Source organism: Apis florea, unplaced genomic scaffold, assembly GCF_048593485.1.
Source record: "Apis florea isolate Af1SG1 unplaced genomic scaffold, ASM4859348v1 contig_1789_pilon, whole genome shotgun sequence".
NCBI classification, from domain to species: domain Eukaryota; kingdom Metazoa; phylum Arthropoda; class Insecta; order Hymenoptera; family Apidae; genus Apis; species Apis florea.
In genome coordinates this window covers 2881146-2902084 of record NW_028256481.1, presented here as the reverse complement: position 1 = coordinate 2902084, position 20939 = coordinate 2881146, and the positions used below count along the sequence as shown (strand labels likewise).

General features: G+C 22.1%; 3 protein-coding genes across 9 annotated transcripts; 1 reads left to right on the top strand and 2 right to left on the bottom strand.

Moving 5' to 3' along the window:
* Positions 1 to 287: 287 nt before the first annotated feature.
* LOC100864571 (sodium leak channel non-selective protein na) lies at positions 288 to 10483 on the bottom strand. 6 transcript variants are annotated; one of them, XM_086909439.1, is made up of 25 exons: positions 10192 to 10483; positions 9250 to 9363; positions 9039 to 9188; positions 8807 to 8965; positions 8596 to 8743; positions 8274 to 8507; positions 8027 to 8200; positions 7763 to 7910; positions 7516 to 7664; positions 7196 to 7306; positions 6633 to 6743; positions 6011 to 6153; positions 5485 to 5943; positions 5273 to 5399; positions 5043 to 5185; positions 4843 to 4964; positions 4599 to 4786; positions 4247 to 4523; positions 3836 to 3989; positions 3605 to 3733; positions 1596 to 1872; positions 1355 to 1520; positions 1084 to 1267; positions 820 to 1012; positions 288 to 724 (listed from the first exon to the last, which is right to left on the bottom strand). In XM_086909439.1, exons 2-25 carry the CDS (start codon positions 9324 to 9326, stop codon positions 461 to 463), a joined length of 4287 nt encoding a protein of 1428 aa, XP_086765565.1. In that variant the 5' UTR covers positions 9327 to 9363; positions 10192 to 10483; the 3' UTR covers positions 288 to 460. The 6 variants fall into 6 exon arrangements, with proteins under 6 accessions (XP_086765565.1, XP_086765569.1, XP_086765580.1 ...); XM_086909443.1 differs by having other exon boundaries at positions 9256 to 9363; XM_086909454.1 differs by lacking the exon at positions 6633 to 6743.
* A 287-nt stretch (positions 10484 to 10770) lies between these two features.
* On the bottom strand, positions 10771 to 16909 carry glo (heterogeneous nuclear ribonucleoprotein glorund). 2 transcript variants are annotated; one of them, XM_012493222.3, is made up of 9 exons: positions 16787 to 16909; positions 16051 to 16328; positions 15844 to 15987; positions 14730 to 14868; positions 13301 to 13470; positions 12784 to 12977; positions 12447 to 12566; positions 12264 to 12363; positions 10771 to 12066 (listed from the first exon to the last, which is right to left on the bottom strand). In XM_012493222.3, exons 2-9 carry the CDS (start codon positions 16307 to 16309, stop codon positions 11981 to 11983), a joined length of 1212 nt encoding a protein of 403 aa, XP_012348676.1. In that variant the 5' UTR covers positions 16310 to 16328; positions 16787 to 16909; the 3' UTR covers positions 10771 to 11980. The 2 variants fall into 2 exon arrangements, with proteins under 2 accessions (XP_012348676.1, XP_012348675.1); XM_012493221.3 differs by having other exon boundaries at positions 16051 to 16318; positions 16787 to 16902.
* A 591-nt stretch (positions 16910 to 17500) lies between these two features.
* On the top strand, positions 17501 to 20636 carry mats (MOB kinase activator-like 1). Its single transcript, XM_003698316.4, has 5 exons — positions 17501 to 17748; positions 18811 to 18977; positions 19058 to 19285; positions 19348 to 19511; positions 19618 to 20636. Exons 1-5 carry the CDS (start codon positions 17735 to 17737, stop codon positions 19696 to 19698), a joined length of 654 nt encoding a protein of 217 aa, XP_003698364.1. The 5' UTR covers positions 17501 to 17734; the 3' UTR covers positions 19699 to 20636.
* Positions 20637 to 20939: the final 303 nt, after the last annotated feature.

The following is a 20939-nucleotide window of genomic DNA, read 5'->3' as shown; positions in this document are numbered from 1 at the left end:
CGATGATAACTGATTTTACAAAATTTTTATTTTGAGACATATTATTTCAATATTAGTACTGATTAAGTATCTATTATAAATGATTAATAAATGATTCGAATTAATAAAATAATAAAAAAAAATTCATAAAAATAAGTAGATATATATAATTATATTTCTATTTCAATAAAAGACAATATTAATTTTGTCAAAAATGTAAATAATCATAAAGTAAAAAATATAAAATCCATTACTTTAATAGGTTTAGTTATTTTAATATTAATAAAATATTTGAATAAAAATAACTGTTACATATTAAAAATATAATATTTATATTTCAAACGAATTCTATTTAATATATTGAATTAGTATAACATATAATATATATATATATATATATAAAATATATAAAATATTTTTATTTTATTCTTAATGTTTTCACTTATTAATTATAATACTATTGTTAATGATTATATATTGATTATATTTCTTTTATGTTTTTTTCTGCTGAAGTCATCATTTTTGAGAATTCAGAGTTTGAATTGGATAAAAGTATAGATGGTGCATCAAATTCAATTATTTGTCCATTTTTCATCACAATAATACGATCACATGAAATAACAGTCTTCAAACGATGAGCTATGGTTAATATTGTAGTATTTGAAAATTCATTTTGAATTATATTTTGTACAGCAATTTCAGTTTCTGGATCAACAGCAGCTGTTGCTTCATCTAATACTAATACCTAATCAAATAATAGATTATTAAATTAAATAAGTTTATTATTAATTGATACAAAGAATTTTTATTATATATTTATTATTAATTTTTATATCATACTTTGGCACTACGTAAAAGTGCTCTTGATAAACAAAATAATTGTCGCTCGCCTACACTTAAATTTTTTCCTTCAACTTCAACAGGTGCATCCAATTGACCAGGCATAACTTGTACTTTTTCTTTTAATTGAGTTTTTTCTAAAATACTCCAGATTTCAGAATCACTAAATTGTTTAAAAGGATCTAAATTTGATCTATAATATAATTATAAATATTAACAATAAATAAATTTTTAATATATTTGTTTTTTAATTTATATATTTACCGTATGGTTCCATTAAATAAAACAGGATCCTGAGGAATTATAGATAATTTAGTTCTTAATAACTTTAATTTTACTTTTGCTATATCTATACCATCAATTTTAATTTTTCCAGCAGAAATTTCAATTAATCGGAATAAAGCAATGATTAAAGAACTTTTTCCTGCTCCTGTTCGTCCTACAATACCTAAAATTCATTATATTATTAAAAAAAAATTATCATATAATTTTGTGTATCTATATAATATATAAAATCTTTTTAACTTATCATTACCTATATGTTCACCAGGTTTAATAATAAATGAAATATTATCTAATGCAGGTGGCAAACCTTTTCTGTATTTTAATTCGACTTTACAAAATTCTAATTTTCCATCAATAGGCCATTGATCTGGAAGATCTATGAGATGTTGTTCAGAAATTTCTTCTTTTTGTAAAGTCTATATAACATATATTATATATATATGTGATTTAATTATTAATTATACAAATGTATATGTAATCATTTTATTTACCTTCAAGTAATAGTTTATTCTTTCAACACTTATAAAACGAGTTTCTATTTCCGCCATTAATCTTACAGTATATTGAAAAATGCCAGTCATTTGCATAGCATATGCCATTGCCAAACCAGCAAGGGCTGGAGATATTTGGTTTTTAAGTGCAATTACAAAAAAAGCAGTAATAGAAGAAGAAGCAATTGCCAAAATATCAAGTCTTACAGCAGACCATCTCATGATAGATTGACATAAGTAAAGGCACAAATTGTTTAAGTCAAATAATTCCTCAAATCTAAAATGTAATAATCAATTATTACACAAGGTCTCTTCAATAATTTCATTATAAGATAAGAGAATAGTTAAATGCTTAAAAAATTATTTAGTTCAAAAAAATACATATTATGGAAATAATTTTTCAACATTATATTTTTTGATACTTCAAAGTCATCAAAAATCTTTTTCATCAAGATAAATCTGATCTTTCTTCTTGAGCTACAATATAATGATTTTGAAATTAATAAAGGAAAATTTATGTAATGTTGTTATGTATCGTTAAGTATTCAAAATTATTAACTTTTAAATATTTATTAATTTAATTTTCGATTATCTTTTTATAGTATTTCATTATTTGCATTCTATTTCCAAGAATTTTTAAACTTTTCAAGATTACATGAAATCATTATATTTCATTCGTTTTGATCTCAAAAGTTATTTTATAATAATAAAAATATAAGGTATTCAACATGGTTTTTTAAGAATCCCAAAAATATACAAAATTTATAAATAAAATTTGAATCAATTACAAATTACAAATTATTTAAAATTTCCACAAAATGCTTTTTTCTCTAAATTATTAAAATCATCTTGATTTTTTTTAAATATATAATGCAATTTTTATTTTATAGCATTGCTGATATCAAATTTAACAATCTATAATATTATAATTTCTTGATTGACTTTAAGCTTCATAAATTTGAAATTCATTGATTTCTAGGATATTATGATTCCTATGAAATTTGATTTAATAGGATATATCATATGTTTACAATAATGTTTGTATTGTCAATAAATTGTCAATTGTCAATTTTTATAATAATAAAAATTATTATAAAAAAACTGTATTATTATTAATTTAACAGAAGATAATAATTGTTTTACCTTTTTTATATGAAATTATACACTTTTGTTTATGTATTTATATTTAAATAATTTATAAATCTTCAAATACTATCTTTTGATAGTTTTCTTTTGAATAAATTTTGATGTGTAGCAATAAATAAACTTTGTAAATGTACTTTTCTACATATAATAATTTAACTTGAAAATCTTGTATACAATTTGCAGGTTTAATAATCATAATAATTATAAATAAATATCTTTGTAAAAAAAATTTAATGGAGATAAGTTTGACGAACGGCTAGCAACATAATCCATATATATCAATTTATCAATCAAATAATTTGATAATTTTTAATGGCAATTTGTTAATGGCACAAATATTATCTAAAAATACCTAATCTAACATCCTATTAAATTTTATATTTAATATCCTATATATCAATGAATTTAAAATTTATAAACTTAGAATTAGTATTATAGATTGTTTTGATATCATCAACAATATTTTAAAATCAAAAATACATCATATTATTTAAAAAAATCAAAATGATTTTCATATTTCATAGAAATAAATTTTTTTTTTTTTAAATTTTAAGCCGATTCAAAAAAGAACTTTTTTTTTATATTATTGAAAGAATTTTAGTAAATATCTTGCACCATAAAAAAATATTAATGATTTTATAATCTCGAAAAATGTAATCTTCAAAAAAAATGATTCTTACCATAATATGTGTTTTCTCAAATCAAATAATTTATTCCTTGAATATTTTCACAAATTATAAACAATAATTAAATATTGTTTTGTAATATTGTTATTATTTATTATATATTATATATTTATTATATATATTAAATATTTTATAATAATGTAGTAATGTAGTAATGTATCATTTTAAGAAGCATACTTGTTTACAAATGCTTTTTCCTTTTGGAATGCGTGAATAGTATTTAGACCATGAATGGTAGTTGTAATGAAACTTAAAACAGGAGATCGTGAAATATTCTCCATTCGTTTAAAATCTCTCATTGCTACTCTGAAAAAATTTTTCTTTTGCTACATTTGAAGAATAATAATGAAAAATATTATTGAAAAACATTATAAATTTTATTTTAAAATATAAATCAAAATATCTCACCTAAAGATCCTGCTAATATAAAAAAAAATAGCAGCAAGAATAATTAATGGTAAACAATACCAAGGTAATATTGCACATATAAATACAATTGCAAAACTGCAAGTAATTATATTCTGTACCATGTTTTCTATAGAAATTGGTATGTAATTGTCCACTAATAAAAAAGTAATTAAGAAATATAATAATCTTGATATTTAATGTTAGATTTGCATTACTGTTCACAAACAATTTGCAAATAATTTACAAACAGTTTTTAAAAATTGTTCATTGCTCGCAAAAAATATATAAATATATAATATAATAAAATAAAAAATATATAAATATATAATCAGCATGACAATAATTCATGATGCATAACAAATAGTTTGTGAACAATAGCATTACAGTTCAAAAAACAGTTCTATATCCTACCTTCATCAATATCTCGACTAAAAATATTTTGTATTCTTCCAATAGGAGTTGTTTCAAAAAATGTTACTGTTGTTTTAATTATTTTCTTAAAAACTTTGTTATGTAATGTTGTTGAAGCATTTATTGTAGCATACATAATAACCAAACCACGCAGTAAACTTGTTAATAAAATTACTCCAATGCAACCAATATAAATATTTTGATAATATGAATAATTAGGATTGTCATTTAAATTATTTGATGATATAGTTTTATTATTATTGGAATCAATAATATTCTTAAATGAGAAAAATTAATGAAAAAAAAAAAATAAAATATAAAATATACAATTAAACTAGGAGAAAATATTTACCCCATTGCCAGCTTTAATCCATATAGCTAACCACCAAGAACTAAATGCTGAACTTCCAATGCTTAAGAAGAGTGTCAAAAATACTAAAACCGCTATAAGATAACCACCCGCAGATTTTACATATATATGATAAATATATGATTTTACAGTACCCATTCCCATCTTTTCTTGAGTAGTAAGGATTGCTTCTAAATAATAAATTCAAATGTAACAAATTGATAATTTAAATCTTTTTAATACACACCTTTTTCATGTATCTTTGTTGTTTCAATATATTTATTATTATCTTCTGCATTGCAAGTTATTGTTTGTCTCTTTGAATCATTATTAGAATTTTTGTTTGTTTGAATCGGTATCGCAATTTCACTAAATAAATTGAATATAAGTATTAATACTATAATTATTTAAAAGATTTTTAAAAATTATTTGTAAGATAAATATTACTTTGAATCAATCTCCGTTTTTAATAATGCACTATCTGCCATTGTAGCATATTCTTTATTTAATTGCATCAATTCATCATGTGTACCTTGTTCTACAATTTTTCCTTTATGCATTACAAGTATTTGATCACAGTGTTTTAAAAACTATAATTAGTGAAATATAATATTAAACGTAATTAATTATATATACGAATTATTTGAATTTAAGAATATAACTTATTGAAAATATACTTGAATTTGATGCGTTACAAATAACACACATTTATTCTTGAGCGCTCCGAGAATTAAATTTTTAAAAATATAAGAACCCACATGTGTGTCTACTGCACTTAATGGATCATCCAAAAAATATATATCTCTTAAAAAAAAATAAATGATCTTTTTAAAAAATATAATTGTATGTTTTAGAAATTAAGAGTTTTAATAGTAAAAAAAAAACATACCGATTAGCATAAAGTGCTCTAGCAAGAGCAATTCTTTGCTTTTGTCCTCCTGAAAGATTTATACCTCTTTCTCCTATCTCAGTTTCATCTCCACCCGGTAACATATTCAAATCTTCTTTTAAACTGCACACTGTTAATGCTTGATAGTATCGTTTAGCATCAAATTGATTTCCAAACAATATATTTTCTTTGAAAGTTGCATTAACAATCCACGCTTGTTGACTAACATAAGCGCAAGAACCTTCTCTCAAAATACAGCCGTTCATCATTTTTAATTGTCCCAAAGCAGCAAGCAAAAGACTAGATTTTCCACTTCCTACATGTCCACAAATTCCTGTTAATCCACCTTTTGCTACTCCAAATTTAATAGTTGAAAGTACTTCAATATATTCAGTTTCTTGAGATGATTCATTAAGTTTTTCCAATTCAACCTTGCTTTTTAAATATGATACAATTTTTCTGAAAAAAAAATATAAAAATTTAAAAAAAATATGAGTAAAAAATTTATTAATTTCAAAGAACTTACTTTTTTTTTCTAATATTTTTTAATTTTTTAGCGTATAAAGTAGAATTTTCGTAAACGAATGTACCGTTAGCAATGGCTACAGCTTGTGATTTTACAATTGGTTTTGATATATGGCATGTGTATTCTTCTAAAAGTAATATATTCTGCACAAATATTACTAATTATTGAAAATAATCATTGAAATTTTAATATTTATTCACGATTAATTTGAAAATCGAATGATTATAAAGCAAAGCCAAATCAATTTTAGTAACAATATTCATTATTTTAATTAATAAATATCAAATTTATAATACTATATAAAACTATCATATAAAAAGCGGATTAAAAGCACAAAATAAAAATTATGATTTAAAACATGCAATGCATAACATAAAAGTGCAATGAATTATTACAAAATATTGCATTATATTATAGAAATGCATTATCTATAAGATCAATCAAGCAAATAAATAAATTATATTATAAAGCATTGTATATTTTTATAACTATCATAATATATTATACAATGAAAGCGAATTAAATTTTTTCTACAATGCAAATGTTATTTCCAAAATAACCAATTTAATCTTTATATTATTATAATTAGTAATTATTAATAGATAAATGCAAAAGTAAACACCTGCAATCTGTTGAGTGTTATATTTGACTCGGCGATATTAATTAACGCCACTTGTAGAAATAAAAATGAAGAACGAAATTGAGAATTGAGCAATGTTACAAAAGGAAAAACCTGGAAAAAGTATATTATAATTTAATATTATAATTTATTATATGAATACCGCAAACTTATTATGTTATGTTAAATTATTCCCAACATTTGCATTTTTCATACATAGCTTTGTTTATCTTTCTAATATATATACAACAAGGAGGAGTAAGAGAAAAAGCAATTATTTATATTTATTTATATATGTGCAGCACTTTCCCCTTTATGTTAGCAAATTTTTGACCATTTACTATTGACATATAAACATAATATTATTAATAAAAAAATTCTCGAATATATTATATTAATTATATCAATTTTCTATTTAATTACTTTAATGATATAAAATATTCTTTTGGATATAAAATACACGAGAATTTGTTTGTTAATAATAAATAAAGAATACCCATCCATTAAACATTTAAAATATGGGAGATTTTGTAATTAAATTATAATTTAAGTAAATTTTAGGAGACCTTAATTCTTCTAAGAGCAATATGAGCGTCGATAAAATGTCGTGAAGAATCCTTAAGAGAAGAGAGTGCCATTCTCAACATATTTCCGAAAAATGTTGTAATTGGAAAAGCCTGCAATATTCATCTCATTAAATGCAACACTTGTTTCATAACTCTAAATATGCAAAATATTTTTTACTATTTTATTTTTTAATAATATTTTTAAATTGTAGCTACTTATATATTTGGTTTGGAATTACTTATTCTAATATTCCTCCAAAGAAATCTAAATAAATATAAATCTACATATTTTCATTTTCAATTTGCAAAATAATGTATACCTGAGAAGCAGTTAAATTACTGCCTGAAGATAAATGTGCTAAAAATGTAACAATTGCAGATATTGCAGGTATAGCTGGTGTTAAAGAAATAGCAAGACTTTGGAAATATACAGTTTTATGCAACCAATATTCCTCCTTCTTTCGTATATCTGTAAAATTAATTAATATACAAAAAGATAGTAAAAATTAAAATTATAATGCTATATATCATAATAATTTATTTTATTTAACAAAATAGCAATTATACCAAGAAGTTTATGACTAAAATATTTCTCCCATGAATACATTTTAATTAATTTTATACATTCTAAGATTTCATTCATTAATTTTACTCGTGTATCTGTAATAATAACTGTTTTCGAACGAAAATATCCAACTGCACGGGATAGAAGATACTGTTAAGAAAAGTAACATTATATGAAATGTTATGGTGATATATATTATATGGTGAAATTTTAAAATTTAAATAAATTTAAACTGTATAAAAAAATATTTCTCAATAATTTCTCACCTGACAAGGATAAAATACAAGAAAAGTGAATATTCCACAAAGAGCTATTGGACTAAATACCCAAAGTATATAAATTATACCACAGATAATAATTATTGGACCACTAAATATCATAGGTCCATAAATGACAACATCAAAAAGTCTTTGACTATCATTTGTAAATAAATTAATCATCTAAAAAATTATAAAACACTGATAGATATGAAATTAAATTCCATATGATAATATTATTTATTTGAAATCTTACTTCTCCTGTACTTTTATTTCCAAGATTATTCAATCTAATAATTTTTTTATATAAAAGAGTTGTACAAGCACTCTTTAATCTTAATGCTGTTCTAATATTAGTATTCCAAGTCCAGTTAAAAAATATTAATCGCAAAAAATCACAACATGTTAATAACAGTGCCCATTTTATGCCTACCCATATATTTTCTTCTGATGATTGAACATATTCTAATACTTTTTTCATTAATATCATCTATAATATAAAAACAAGAAACAAAGAAACATAAAATTCTATATAGCAATACATATAAAATTAGTATTTATAAAACTAAAAAACATACAGAACTAATAAATCCACAAATTGTAGAACAACTTAATAAAAATCCAGCTATACATATTCTTGTTCTCACAAATTTCCAAGCTACATTTGGAAATGATGCTAAATATGGACCATGTTTATTTAATTCTTCTTGCCAAAGTATTTCTAATCTAAATATGAAATATATTTTAAATATGATAAAAAAATAGTTATATTCAAATTGATGCAGTTACCTATGAGTATTATATTTAGAACTTTCATAAGTAGAAATATATGGAATATTCGTAAAGTCAATACCATTTTTGTATGCTTTCCATATATATGGTGTTAACCATGTATAAAAAATATATGAAAACAAACCAGCATTATCTGCTGGCATACATTCCTTGTTTCTAAAATATATATTAAAAAATATTATTAAAAAAACAATTTTTTTTATTTTGAAATTGAATATATATTACATACTGATTTTTGCGACGTATTGGTATAAGATTTCTTAAAGCTGGATTGTATCGTTTTATATTTGTTCCTTTAATATATTCTGTTGGTATTTTTGGCGAACGTGAATATGTATTAGGAAGCAAAAAATATTGTCTTTCATTGACATAATTATATCTAAAAATGTATGAAACAATATTAATTTCTTATTTCAATAAAAATAAAAAAGATTACATACTTATACCTTTCACTATTAATATATTGAGTCTCATTGTCTTCATTTTGATCATTAAGAACATCTGTTTTATTTTCCATTGTTATATGTTATTTTCTATTTCATGTTATTTTAATGCTTTAAAAGTTTTAAATTAATTAATTTAATACATATAAATAAATAAAATAAATTTAAATCGTATAATAAAAATGACAAAATATTCAAACATTTTTAAGCAACTTAAAAAATGATTAAATAATAAAGGTTTTATAATTTTTAATATATTATTAACTAATAAAATTGATAATAAAATTATCAAGAAAAAATTAATTTAATAGTACGTTATTATTATCTAAATAATAATTAAATAACTATATAAAACAAAATCTTAAACAATTATTTTATATTAATAATTTTATTATTAGTTTAAAGTAAAATTAATAATTTTGTTATTTAGAAAAAAATGAAAATGAATAAATTTAATAAATGTTAATTTTACACGTATACAATTCTAATAGATAAAACACTTATAAATGAATACTGATGTTATAAAGTTGATAAAAAATTTAATCTTTTCTTATCAACAATAAGTAAAGCCGAACAAATATTTGATTTTAAATTTGAGCGTGAAATTCTGCCCTCTGGTTTAACGAGTTCTGTATAAATTGACATAATCCTTATTAACCTTTAAAAGTTTTATTGAATGAATACAAAATATAATAGTATTTTTATTTCGCAATATTAAAAATTTTATTTTATAAAATAATTAGAAATGCAAAAAATACAAACGATATTTATATAAATACAAATCAAATATAGATATCAAAATAACAATAACTATGAATTTTTATTATTTTTTTATATTACAATATTTTTATTAGTAACATTAAAAATGTTGAATTTATATTTAAATAAATGAATTGTAAAATTTATTTTATATATCAAAACATGATTTTTTATACTTACAGTGGAAAATTAATACCAAATTTTTCGAATTATATCTTATCTTTATAAAATCTGCTATTATCACGCATTCAAACTATCAGTAAAATAATTATCTTTATTAAGTTATAAATTATTCTTTTCTGCATGTGTTTCATAAAACTAAATTACTTTAATATTCTTTACTAGCATATATACACACATATACATATTCATTAATAAATTCCAATTGCTCGATATAGTGCCGCATCTTAAATGCATACACTAGTTCTTTGTATTATTTATCATTTATATATATATGTATATATATTCATATTGATTATAAGCACATAAAATGATTTATTTATGATTTAGTTACAATTAAAGATATGTTTTATCTATAAAAATTCATACATTCAAAAAATAAGAATTTTACAATATCTTTTAATATAAAAAAAATTATATTTTAAATTTAATAAAAAGTTTATTATTAAGCATTATTATATTGATAATATATAATATATCATATTGAAAGCCTTCAATTATAAAGATAATATTTATTATTATGCTTTATAAAAAGGTCATATTAATCATATGTTATTCTTATTAATTTTATCCATAAGATAAATTCATAAGGGTACACTTTATTATTATTATGTTGAATATAAACTTCTTTCACTTACAAAAGATAAGATCTTAAATAAATACAATTATTTTTTGTTTTGTTTACATTTTCGCAATGAAAAATAAGAAGTATTTTTCTTTATAATGAAAAAAATAAAATATATATGTATATATATACATAATATATTTTTTTTCTTTTTAATTTAATATATTTTTTAGAAAAACTTGAAAAGCTAAATACGAGTATAATTGACTCAAAAACATATTTTTCGTAAATGTCAAAAGTAGAATAGATTCAATAATATTTGATATTTGTTGGATTTTTTTAATATACTTTTTCTTTTTTTTCACAAAATTGTTATGTGAATATTATTAAAGATTTTATAGTCGAAATATTTTCCATATCATTTAGAATAGTTAAATATAATAGTTTTGTTTAAAAGAATTATACATAAACTATATGTAACTTATGTCACTAATATGAATTATTATTTAAGTAAATATATTACAATGTGATAAATTGTAATTGTCGAATATCATTTCCATTTCAATATGAACTATCTATATTTTTATATGATTGTAAACATTATTTCTAACTTTGATAATCTGATGTTGAAGCTATTATATAATTTATTAATATGCTTATTCTGTAATATTAGAATTTGGAACACTTTTGTGAGATCTTAATAAAATAGCAAATGTACAATGTATTAAAGTGGTATATAATATCAATATTAATAAAAAAAATTAAAAAATATGAAGTAGTTTTTTTAACTTGAATTTTTTTGACTTAAGAAAATTATGCTGATTTTAAAAAATATAATTTACTTTTTATGATTGTTTAAATTTATGATAGAATAGAAATTACACTAGTAATTTAAGAATATAATTTATAATATATAAAGTTCAATATTTTTATTGAACATAAATGAAAAAAAAGATAAAACAGTTATAATGAATTCTAGTTAATGAAAATTGATCATAAAAAAATATTTGATTAATGTTATTACAATAATATTATATTAATATTAGAAAATAAAACATAAACTTTATGTATGTAATTTGTAAAATATAATGAAACAAAAGTAATCAATTTTTGATTGAATACGACGCGAAAACGAAATTTTACTGTAATTATAATTCAGTATATTAAATATTTGATTTACGAAATGTTTTATCGTCGATAGCGTAGAAAACGCGACATCCGACCTCAAAAACTGTTATAATTACTTCCTCCTAATTGAGAGCTGAAGCCTCTATTTGGGGAATATCCTGGCCTGAAGTTGTTACCTAAACCTAATATATAAATATAAAATTACATTATATATGAGTATTAATAATATTCATAAAATAATTGGAAAATAAGAAATTTTAAATAAGAAGAAAAAAAATAATTTAAAAAAGAATACAAAATTATTATTATTATTTTAATGAAAATACAAAAAAGTTGAAATAAAGAAAAAAAAAAAATAATAAAGAAGTAAAAGGCATACCTCCACAGAAATTTCCAATGCCACCTAATGACATTCCACTTGAACCACCAGTTGAATTTAAAAATAATTCAATATATCTATGTGACATATGACTTTTGTCCTGTAATGATATATTATAAAATAATATAATAAAAATTTTAAGATAGTAGTTGAAAGTTGTAATGACAGTTAAATTTAATTAACCTTGGACATAGCTTTAACAGCCTCTTCGTGAGTTGCAAATTCCACATCAGCTTCTCCAGAAGGACGTCCACCATTTTCAAGAATAATTCGTACATTCACTGGTTCAATAGGTCTAAAGAACTAAAATTACACAGTAGAATATCATTGAGATTGAGATTGAAGTTGAAATTTTGAAAGAGGGAGAAGAAGGGAGGGAGGGAGAAGGGGGAGGGGAGGGAGAGAGATAGATAGATAGATAGATAGATAGATAGAGAGAGAGAGAGAGAGAGAGAGAGAGAGAGAGAGAGAGAGAGAGAGAGAGAGAAGTATGTAATAATTTAATCAATTTGAAACCTACATCAGCAATATCTTGTTCGGTAGCTTTAAATGGCAAACCACGCATGTGTATACTATGAATACCGGAATTACCACCCCATGTATCACCGCTGCCTCTGAAATTTCCACCTTTCATATCCAAACCTCCTCTCATTCCCATACTTCCTCCGCGTGAATCAAAATTATTACCACTTCCCCATGGACCACCATCAAAATCTAAAATATCAAATATTGATAATACACATAAAAAAAAATTTAATATATAGTAATGCTTGCTTAATTGATATCAGTTGATCTGATGGAACTAGATTCAATTAATTATAGAGGTAAGAATTCTGGAATTTTATATTTATTTCTTATTCAAATCTATTGCAGTCGAGAATAATAAATATTAAAAAAAAAGATAACAAAGAAACCCTTTGTAATAAAAATATAAAAAATTAATAAACTCTGTATTAACTAAATATGTTAAAATTACATCAGTTAAATATGCATTACTATAATTCTTACTTCTTATTTTAAATAATTATTAGTAATACCTCTATTTCTAGAACCTCTACTATTATTGCTGAAACGATTCATCCCTCCGAAACGGGAACCACGGTCATAAGGAGCAGGTCTCTGATTGAAACCTCCCATTGGTCCTCGCATTTTCGGACCAATGCTAGCACGTACTTCAGATAAACTGCTTCGGAAGATTTCGATGTATCTGTTAAGATTGATATTATAGTTATTATTATTTTCATATGAATATTATTGCCGTTCGTATAGTCGGCTGCCTTCTCAAATAAGAGAAAATTCGATGCAAAAATATCAACGAGCATAAGATTTTTAAACGAAGGAAGATATAAATAACGGTACGAATGTAAAATAAACCTTTTTATACCGATACTAATCGATTATTTATGTTTTAAACATTAAAAAAATATTAAAAATAAAAGTAAGAAAAATGATAAATGGCTTATGGAAAAAATCCATACTGAAAATTTTGTAATGGATTAACTGTTCATACTACACCTCCGCATATTTATTAAACCTGTGTGTAGATACCCTCCCTCGGTGACATTGCATTCTGATGTCACCATTATCCATTGAGATGCTGATGATCCTTAGGTATATGACAATTACAATTGCACTTTATGCAATAAGAGAAAAAGAGAGAGAAGAGATTAAATAATAAGTATCGAGAAGCGATACAAATAAAATATAATATTTTATATTCAAATACATATTAGATTTTTATTAAAAAAAAGAAAGAAAGGAAAAGAAAATAAAAAATCTAGAAAGCTAAATAATTAAAGATAGCGCATTTTATTTTATATAATGTAATATAATATTTCCGTGCAATTAAAGAGCTGTATCAACTATATATAGTGATTTTTAGAGAAAAATTGTGCAAAGCCTTTTAATTTAAATTATTATATTATTTTGCATAAAACGTACAATTGTGCAATTGTCGAACAGTTGTGCCAAATTAGATCGATGATTACTACCTCTGTAGCGCCCACCCATCCTGGGTTAGCCCTACCCACTTCCCATGGGATTTGGTGATGTAAGGGGGTACCTCCCGCCCGGCACCCACCCATAGGTTTTAGTTGGGCCAACAGTACTTTCGCTTACGTACGACTAACTTTCTTTTATTTGTGTTCAAAGAGAAGCAGTTTCCTTATTCGATTAATTTCTATATTAGTATATAAATAAAATAACCAATGTAATTTATAATATGTATTTTAAAATATATTTTATAACTATATACTGTAACAATAAAAGTTTATTTAAATATAGTTTATTTTTATTAAAATTTGTTCATTTATTAAATAGAGTTTATTAAATAAAAAAACTGCATCTATATAAAAATTCGCTCCCGCTATTTACTAACAAAATTTATATACCTACATGTACTACGATCATAAAATGATATTGAAAAGTCGTAAGTATACCCAAACCCAGCTAGCGTCAGTGCCCCACCTGTGTCCTATCTTTTCCTTGTGTTTCTGCAGAGCGCGCTCCGCAACATCTTTGTTAACAAATTGAACGTAAGCCTCCCCAGTACTGCGGCCCGTGTAGTCTGTCGGTAGTGAAATCCCGTTCGGCAATATCTCCAACCCTGACCCACACATAATCAAACATCGACATTGTAGCGTAACACCCATTATTGATTATAGTATCGTCAGTTTATTTAAAACCCTTATACAGAAGCAAGATTTAAAATATCCTTTGCACATTATGTGCAAAACGTCTCGCTCTAAAAATATGCATTTTTTACAATAACAACAATAACAACAACAACAACAACAACAACAATAACAATAATAATAACAATAATAATAACAATAATAAGAATAATAACAATAATAATAGTAATAATAATGATAATAATATTAATAATAACAATAATAATAAAAATGATAATAATAATAACAATAAAAGAAAAAAAATTAATTATGCCGAAGTTAAGAATTAAATTCTATAATTTAAAGAATATATTTTTATATATTGCATATATGTAACATTATAGAAATTAAATTTTTAAAATTTTTTTTTTGAAATTTATAAAAAATTGCATAAAATATAGAAACTTTATTTTTATTAATCTTAAATCTTAACTAGGGCTATCTGCTGATTAAAAAAACACAGAGATATTGCTTAAGATAAATATAAAACAAACATTGAAAATTTATATATGAGATTTTTAAAATATTGAAAGTTTTTATTTTAGCACACGATTTGTTTTGATAATATCTTTAATCTTGCATTCATACTCTAGAAAACATATATTATTTATTTTTAATTTTAAATTATTTCTATCTCAATTTAAAAACTGATTATATTTTATATTATATTATTATTATATTAAATAAAAAACTATACTTTAATATTATATATGTACTATAAGCATCAAAAGCATTTAATCTCTGTGATTCAAAATGTCATTTGATCAACTAAAATTAAATAAAAAAATTAATTAAAAAATTTAATTAAAAAAAAAATAATATATATTAATTATTAACAAGATATAAGTTAACATCTAAAAATATATATTATTAAAAAAATAGATAAATATACGTATAATATAAAATACCTGAGAAAAATTGTGCAATCTCTTCTTTAGAACAGCCAAATGGTAGACCACGTAATCTCACACAACCATCATCCATAGCATTTTCTAGGTTCATACCACTTCTTTTGACTACCCACTCCATTTCACCTCTTTTTGCTTTAAAAACTAAAGAAAGAATATAATATATTAATTATTTTCTTCAAAAATTTTTAATTTTTTTTAACAGACCCTCTATATAACGATGTCCCATGTGATCTCTATCTCGTTTGCAAGCTTTTTCAATATCTTCAAGTGTATCCATTTCTACATAAGCCTCTCCACTTGGACGTCCTTCTCGTGACATTGTCATATGGACACCATTTTTACCATTTGTGATAGAACAATCGCTAAAGAATTTCATGATTTCATCAACTGTAGTTGACCATGGAAGTCCACGTAATTTAACAACATAACCTTCGTCATCATGATCTCCACTTCCATTAGACATGGTTTTAGTCTAAAATAAACTATATTATGATTTATAAAAATATTGATTTTTTTTTATAAAATTTTATTTATTGTATTTAATTAAATAGTGATTATTATTATTTTTATTTATTTTTTAAATGTAGTATTAAAATATCTTCAAGTATTAAAATTTTTTTTATTTAAAATTTTTATTTAAATTAAATATTGTATAATATATGATATCATATATTAAATTTTTAATAGTTATTTAAAAAGATGAGTGATATTCAATAAAATGTTAAAATAAAAATAAAAATTTCGTAATATTTTATCGTAAATTGAAAAATATATATGTATATACAAAAATGCAATATTTGCAATTTACTTGTAAGAAAAACTAAAAAAAAAGTACTTCGTAACTGAAAAATTTTTATAATATAGAAATATTTTAGTGCTCATTTTTATGTAAATAAAACTTATTTATTTAATAAATTAGAGATACTATATTTATACTTACGACTTTGCTGGTCTATAAATTGAAAAGAATCACAAATTAATTTTAATTGACAGCAAACGTTCATCCAACACCACGCTCTATAAAACTACCAGCAAAATGGCGTTTATCATAACGATATTTAAGGCTCGTTTATAAATATAAATGAAGTATATTATTTTTATAATATTTTTTTATAAAAGTATTTATAATTTTTCTTTACTAAAATTAATGATTTTTTTAATTTAATAATTTAAATTTTATAAATAATATATGTTTTAATCAAAAATATTTTGTTTTTTAATATTTTGAAAATATTATAAATGACTAATAATTATTACTTTATGAACATACTATTATATAAAACAATTATATTTTATTAACTTAAATAGAAAATTATATTTCATTGAAATTGAAATAAAATATATCATTTAATAATATAAAAAAAACGTATTAATATTATTTATAAAAAACAATTATAATTATTATTAATAAGATATCTATGTTGAAGTTCCTAAATTCATCTAAGTTTTATTACATAAAACATATTTTTTATTTATTATATTAATTGTATTATACATACTATAGTATTATATTTAGATTTTAGATTTATTTAATTAATGTATTAATATTATTTATCATATATTTGATATAGAACTTTGAATAATGAAATATTATAAATCATAAATTTACAATAAATTAAAAATATGTCTATAATCACGTCTGAATAGAGGTCGTGACTGAATCTAAAGGAGTAAAATCCCGTTCAACAGTGGAAGGATTAAAGTGAGGTGATCGTGAAAAAAGTAGTTGACAAAACTTGTATTGTGTTGGTGGAAGTAAATGTATGGTCGATTTTAAAAAGAATCATAGCTAAATCTCAAAATATTATATATTGTGAAGATAGTTAACAACACGTGTAGCCGTATAATTGTGAATTAGATAAATTGATAAATCATCCAGAAGTACACAATGAGCTTCCTATTGTAAGTTTTTTTTTTCATTTCTAGTGAAAATCGACATTTTCTTTTGCGATATGCTTTTATTTTATTAAAATTCTGCATTATATACAATGCACTACAAAAATGGATTTCGTGATATTCAACATTCTTTTGTTAATTAATCATTCGATATCATGCCAATTTCATTCGTGAATGACAAATGACAGTAAAGAAGAAACTAGTAATTTGTTACCATGAATCGATCACAATAGATATTGATAAGAACTGCTTTGTTGCAACTCTGAAAATAATCTTCTTAGTTAATTTAGATTCTTAATGTATTCTTGAAATTGTCATTTTAATCGACTAATCGATGGGTAAAAATAGCGTAATAATATAATTTTTGTTTTAAAAAATCTTCTGTTTTTTTTAAATTTTCAATCTTTTTTTTCGTCTCTACTTTCACTGTTTGTGCATATATTCATCATATATCAAATATATCGCAACGAATTATATCATGGAAATAGAATCTTTCAGAATATTCCGATTAATATTAAAGAAATGTTATTTATAATTGATATATTTATCATATTTATTAATCAATCTAATTGATTTTAATTATTCATAAATTTAATATGCTTCGTTTTTGTATTTTGTTTTTGATTTTTATAATTCATCATACATCAAATGTATCGCAACAAATTATATCATGGAAATAGAATTTTTCAAAATATTCCGATTAATATTAAAGAAATGTTATTTATAATTTATATATTTATCATATTTATTAATCAATCTAATTGATTTTAATTACTCATAAATTTAATATGCTTCGTTTTTATATTTCGTTTTTGATTCCTATAATTGATCTTTGTTTATTTCTAATATATATATATATATATATATATTAGTTATTTGTACAAAATTTATAATAAAATAATTCAATTTCAAATATATATATAAAATGTAAGATAATGTAAAAATATATATATAAGAAATAGATATAAATAAAAATTTCATAATTATAGTAAATATAAATATAATATTATTTTTTTGTTATAATATAAAATTTTAAAAGTTAGCTATTATTCAAACATATTTTTTAAGTGGAAGCAGATCTTCAAAAACCTTCAAACCAAAGAAAAATATTCCAGAAGGAACTCATCAATATGACTTGATGAAACATGCAGCAGCCACTTTAGGTTCTGGCAATTTGAGACTTGCAGTTATGCTTCCAGAAGGTGAAGATTTGAATGAATGGGTTGCAGTAAATAGTATGTGTCAGCATATTATTGTATATTTTTACTTGTAATATCCAATAAATTATAAAAAAGAAAAAAAATGGTTGTTTTAGCTGTTGATTTTTTCAACCAAATCAATATGTTATATGGCACTATCACAGAATTCTGTACTGAAGAAAGTTGCCCCATCATGTCTGCAGGACCAAAATATGAATACCATTGGGCTGATGGGCATACTGTCAAAAAACCAATTAAATGTTCTGCACCAAAATATATTGATTATTTAATGACTTGGGTACAAGATCAATTAGATGATGAAACTTTATTTCCTTCAAAAATTGGTTAGTTATATTATTTTAAACATAATATTCTTATATTAATATATTAATTTTTAATTTTTTAGGCGTTCCTTTCCCAAAAAACTTCTTATCTATTGCTAAAACAATATTGAAAAGACTATTCAGAGTATATGCTCATATTTATCATCAACACTTTAGTGAAGTGGTTCAACTTGGCGAAGAAGCACATTTAAATACATCATTCAAACATTTTATATTTTTTGTTCAAGTAAAAGATTTAAAATTAAACAAATTTTTAATAAATTAAAAAACAAATTTTATTTATAATTATAATTTTTGTAATATTAATACTTTCTTATTTTTTATTCTTATAGGAATTTAATTTGATAGAAAGAAGAGAATTGGCACCATTACAAGAATTAATAGAGAAGTTAACTGCAAAGGATGCTCGATGAATGATCTTAATAGTTAACTGAAAACTCCTCCAAAGAATCTCACCGTGCTATCTTTTTAACGTGTAATTGTGCATGTTATTTAATTAATCCAATTCATTGCTAATGCAATCATTGCCTCAAACTAGAAGTCACTGGTATTATATAATATAAAATATTTTATTCATTTACAAAAAATAAGTAACTGATTCAGATATTTTATAAAGTAAATGATTCAGGTATTTTATAACAAAGATAATTCTCTCTAAAGAAAAAAAAAATTCGATCTTTTAAAAGATTGATAAAATTATGATAAGAATTAAAGAGGTAAGAATAATAAACATACATTTTTAAAAAATAATTACATCTATTCATTTGAAACAAATTATAATTTGTTTTGTTTTTTATATTTCAAAGAAAGAAAGAAATGTTATTTCTTAAAAATGTTTCGTTGTTAATTGTAATATATTAATGTATAACAAATTTTGAGAAAAAAAATATGACATAAGAAGAAATTAATTCGGCTATATAGAAGGGATTATAGTTTTAAAAAAATGTTGAACTCGATTTTATTTTTATTGTTTGTTATTATTTTTCGAACTATTATGTAGTTTCATTATAAAAGTTTGAGAAATATTATCATTCTTATAAATAAAAATAATACTGACTACATGTAATATTTGAAAATAAGAATCCTCTCGATAGCATTTCTTTTGTTTTTTTATCTTTTCCTTTTTTTAATTTATGATTCTTCGCAAAAACATTGAATTTTTAATTATTGACGTAAATTGAAAGACCGAAATTTGACATCTTATCATTGCTAATATTGTTAATATATAATACATAGTTATTATAGTTATTAAGTTAATATATACGCTATATACATGTAACTACATAATAATTAATTTAGACAATTATATGCTAATTATACTTGCAATAAAATTTATTTATAGTATTAGAAATTTTATATGAATTAAATTTTTATTTTTTATGTGAATTTAATCTTTTATATTATCTGTTTAGTCTTTCTTATTATCTGCTTATATTATCTTCAAACTATTTGCGTTATAGAAAAAGTTTTTTATATATTTAATTTTCTTTCTTTCATTTCATTTAAAAATTATTTCTCTTTGAACTTTTTGAAATTTTTTATAAAAAAATTTGCAAATAAATATATTAAAAGTTAATAATTATTTATGTTCTTATAATATAGATTTTATTGAAATGAAATATTAATAAGTTATGTTTAATTTGATGGATACAGG

Coding starts and splice junctions, on each gene's coding strand:
- mats (XM_003698316.4), top strand. Junction 19,286..19,347: donor TTTATTTCCTTCAAAAATTG/GTTAGTTATATT, acceptor TTAATTTTTTAG/GCGTTCCTTTCCCAAAAAAC. Junction 19,512..19,617: donor ATTTTATATTTTTTGTTCAA/GTAAAAGATTTA, acceptor TTATTCTTATAG/GAATTTAATTTGATAGAAAG.
- LOC100864571 (XM_086909439.1), bottom strand. CDS start 9,326: ATGGAAAATAAAACAGATGTTCTTAATGATCAAAATGAAGACAATGAG. Junction 5,400..5,484: donor AGAGCACTTTATGCTAATCG/GTATGTTTTTTT, acceptor TTTTTTTTTAAG/AGATATATATTTTTTGGATG. Junction 1,013..1,083: donor TTATTTAATGGAACCATACG/GTAAATATATAA, acceptor ATTATATTATAG/ATCAAATTTAGATCCTTTTA.
- glo (XM_012493222.3), bottom strand. CDS start 16,309: ATGTCTAATGGAAGTGGAGATCATGATGACGAAGGTTATGTTGTTAAA. Junction 15,988..16,050: donor GGGACATCGTTATATAGAGG/GTCTGTTAAAAA, acceptor TTCTTTCTTTAG/TTTTTAAAGCAAAAAGAGGT. Junction 12,364..12,446: donor CTGTTAAAGCTATGTCCAAG/GTTAATTAAATT, acceptor ATATCATTACAG/GACAAAAGTCATATGTCACA.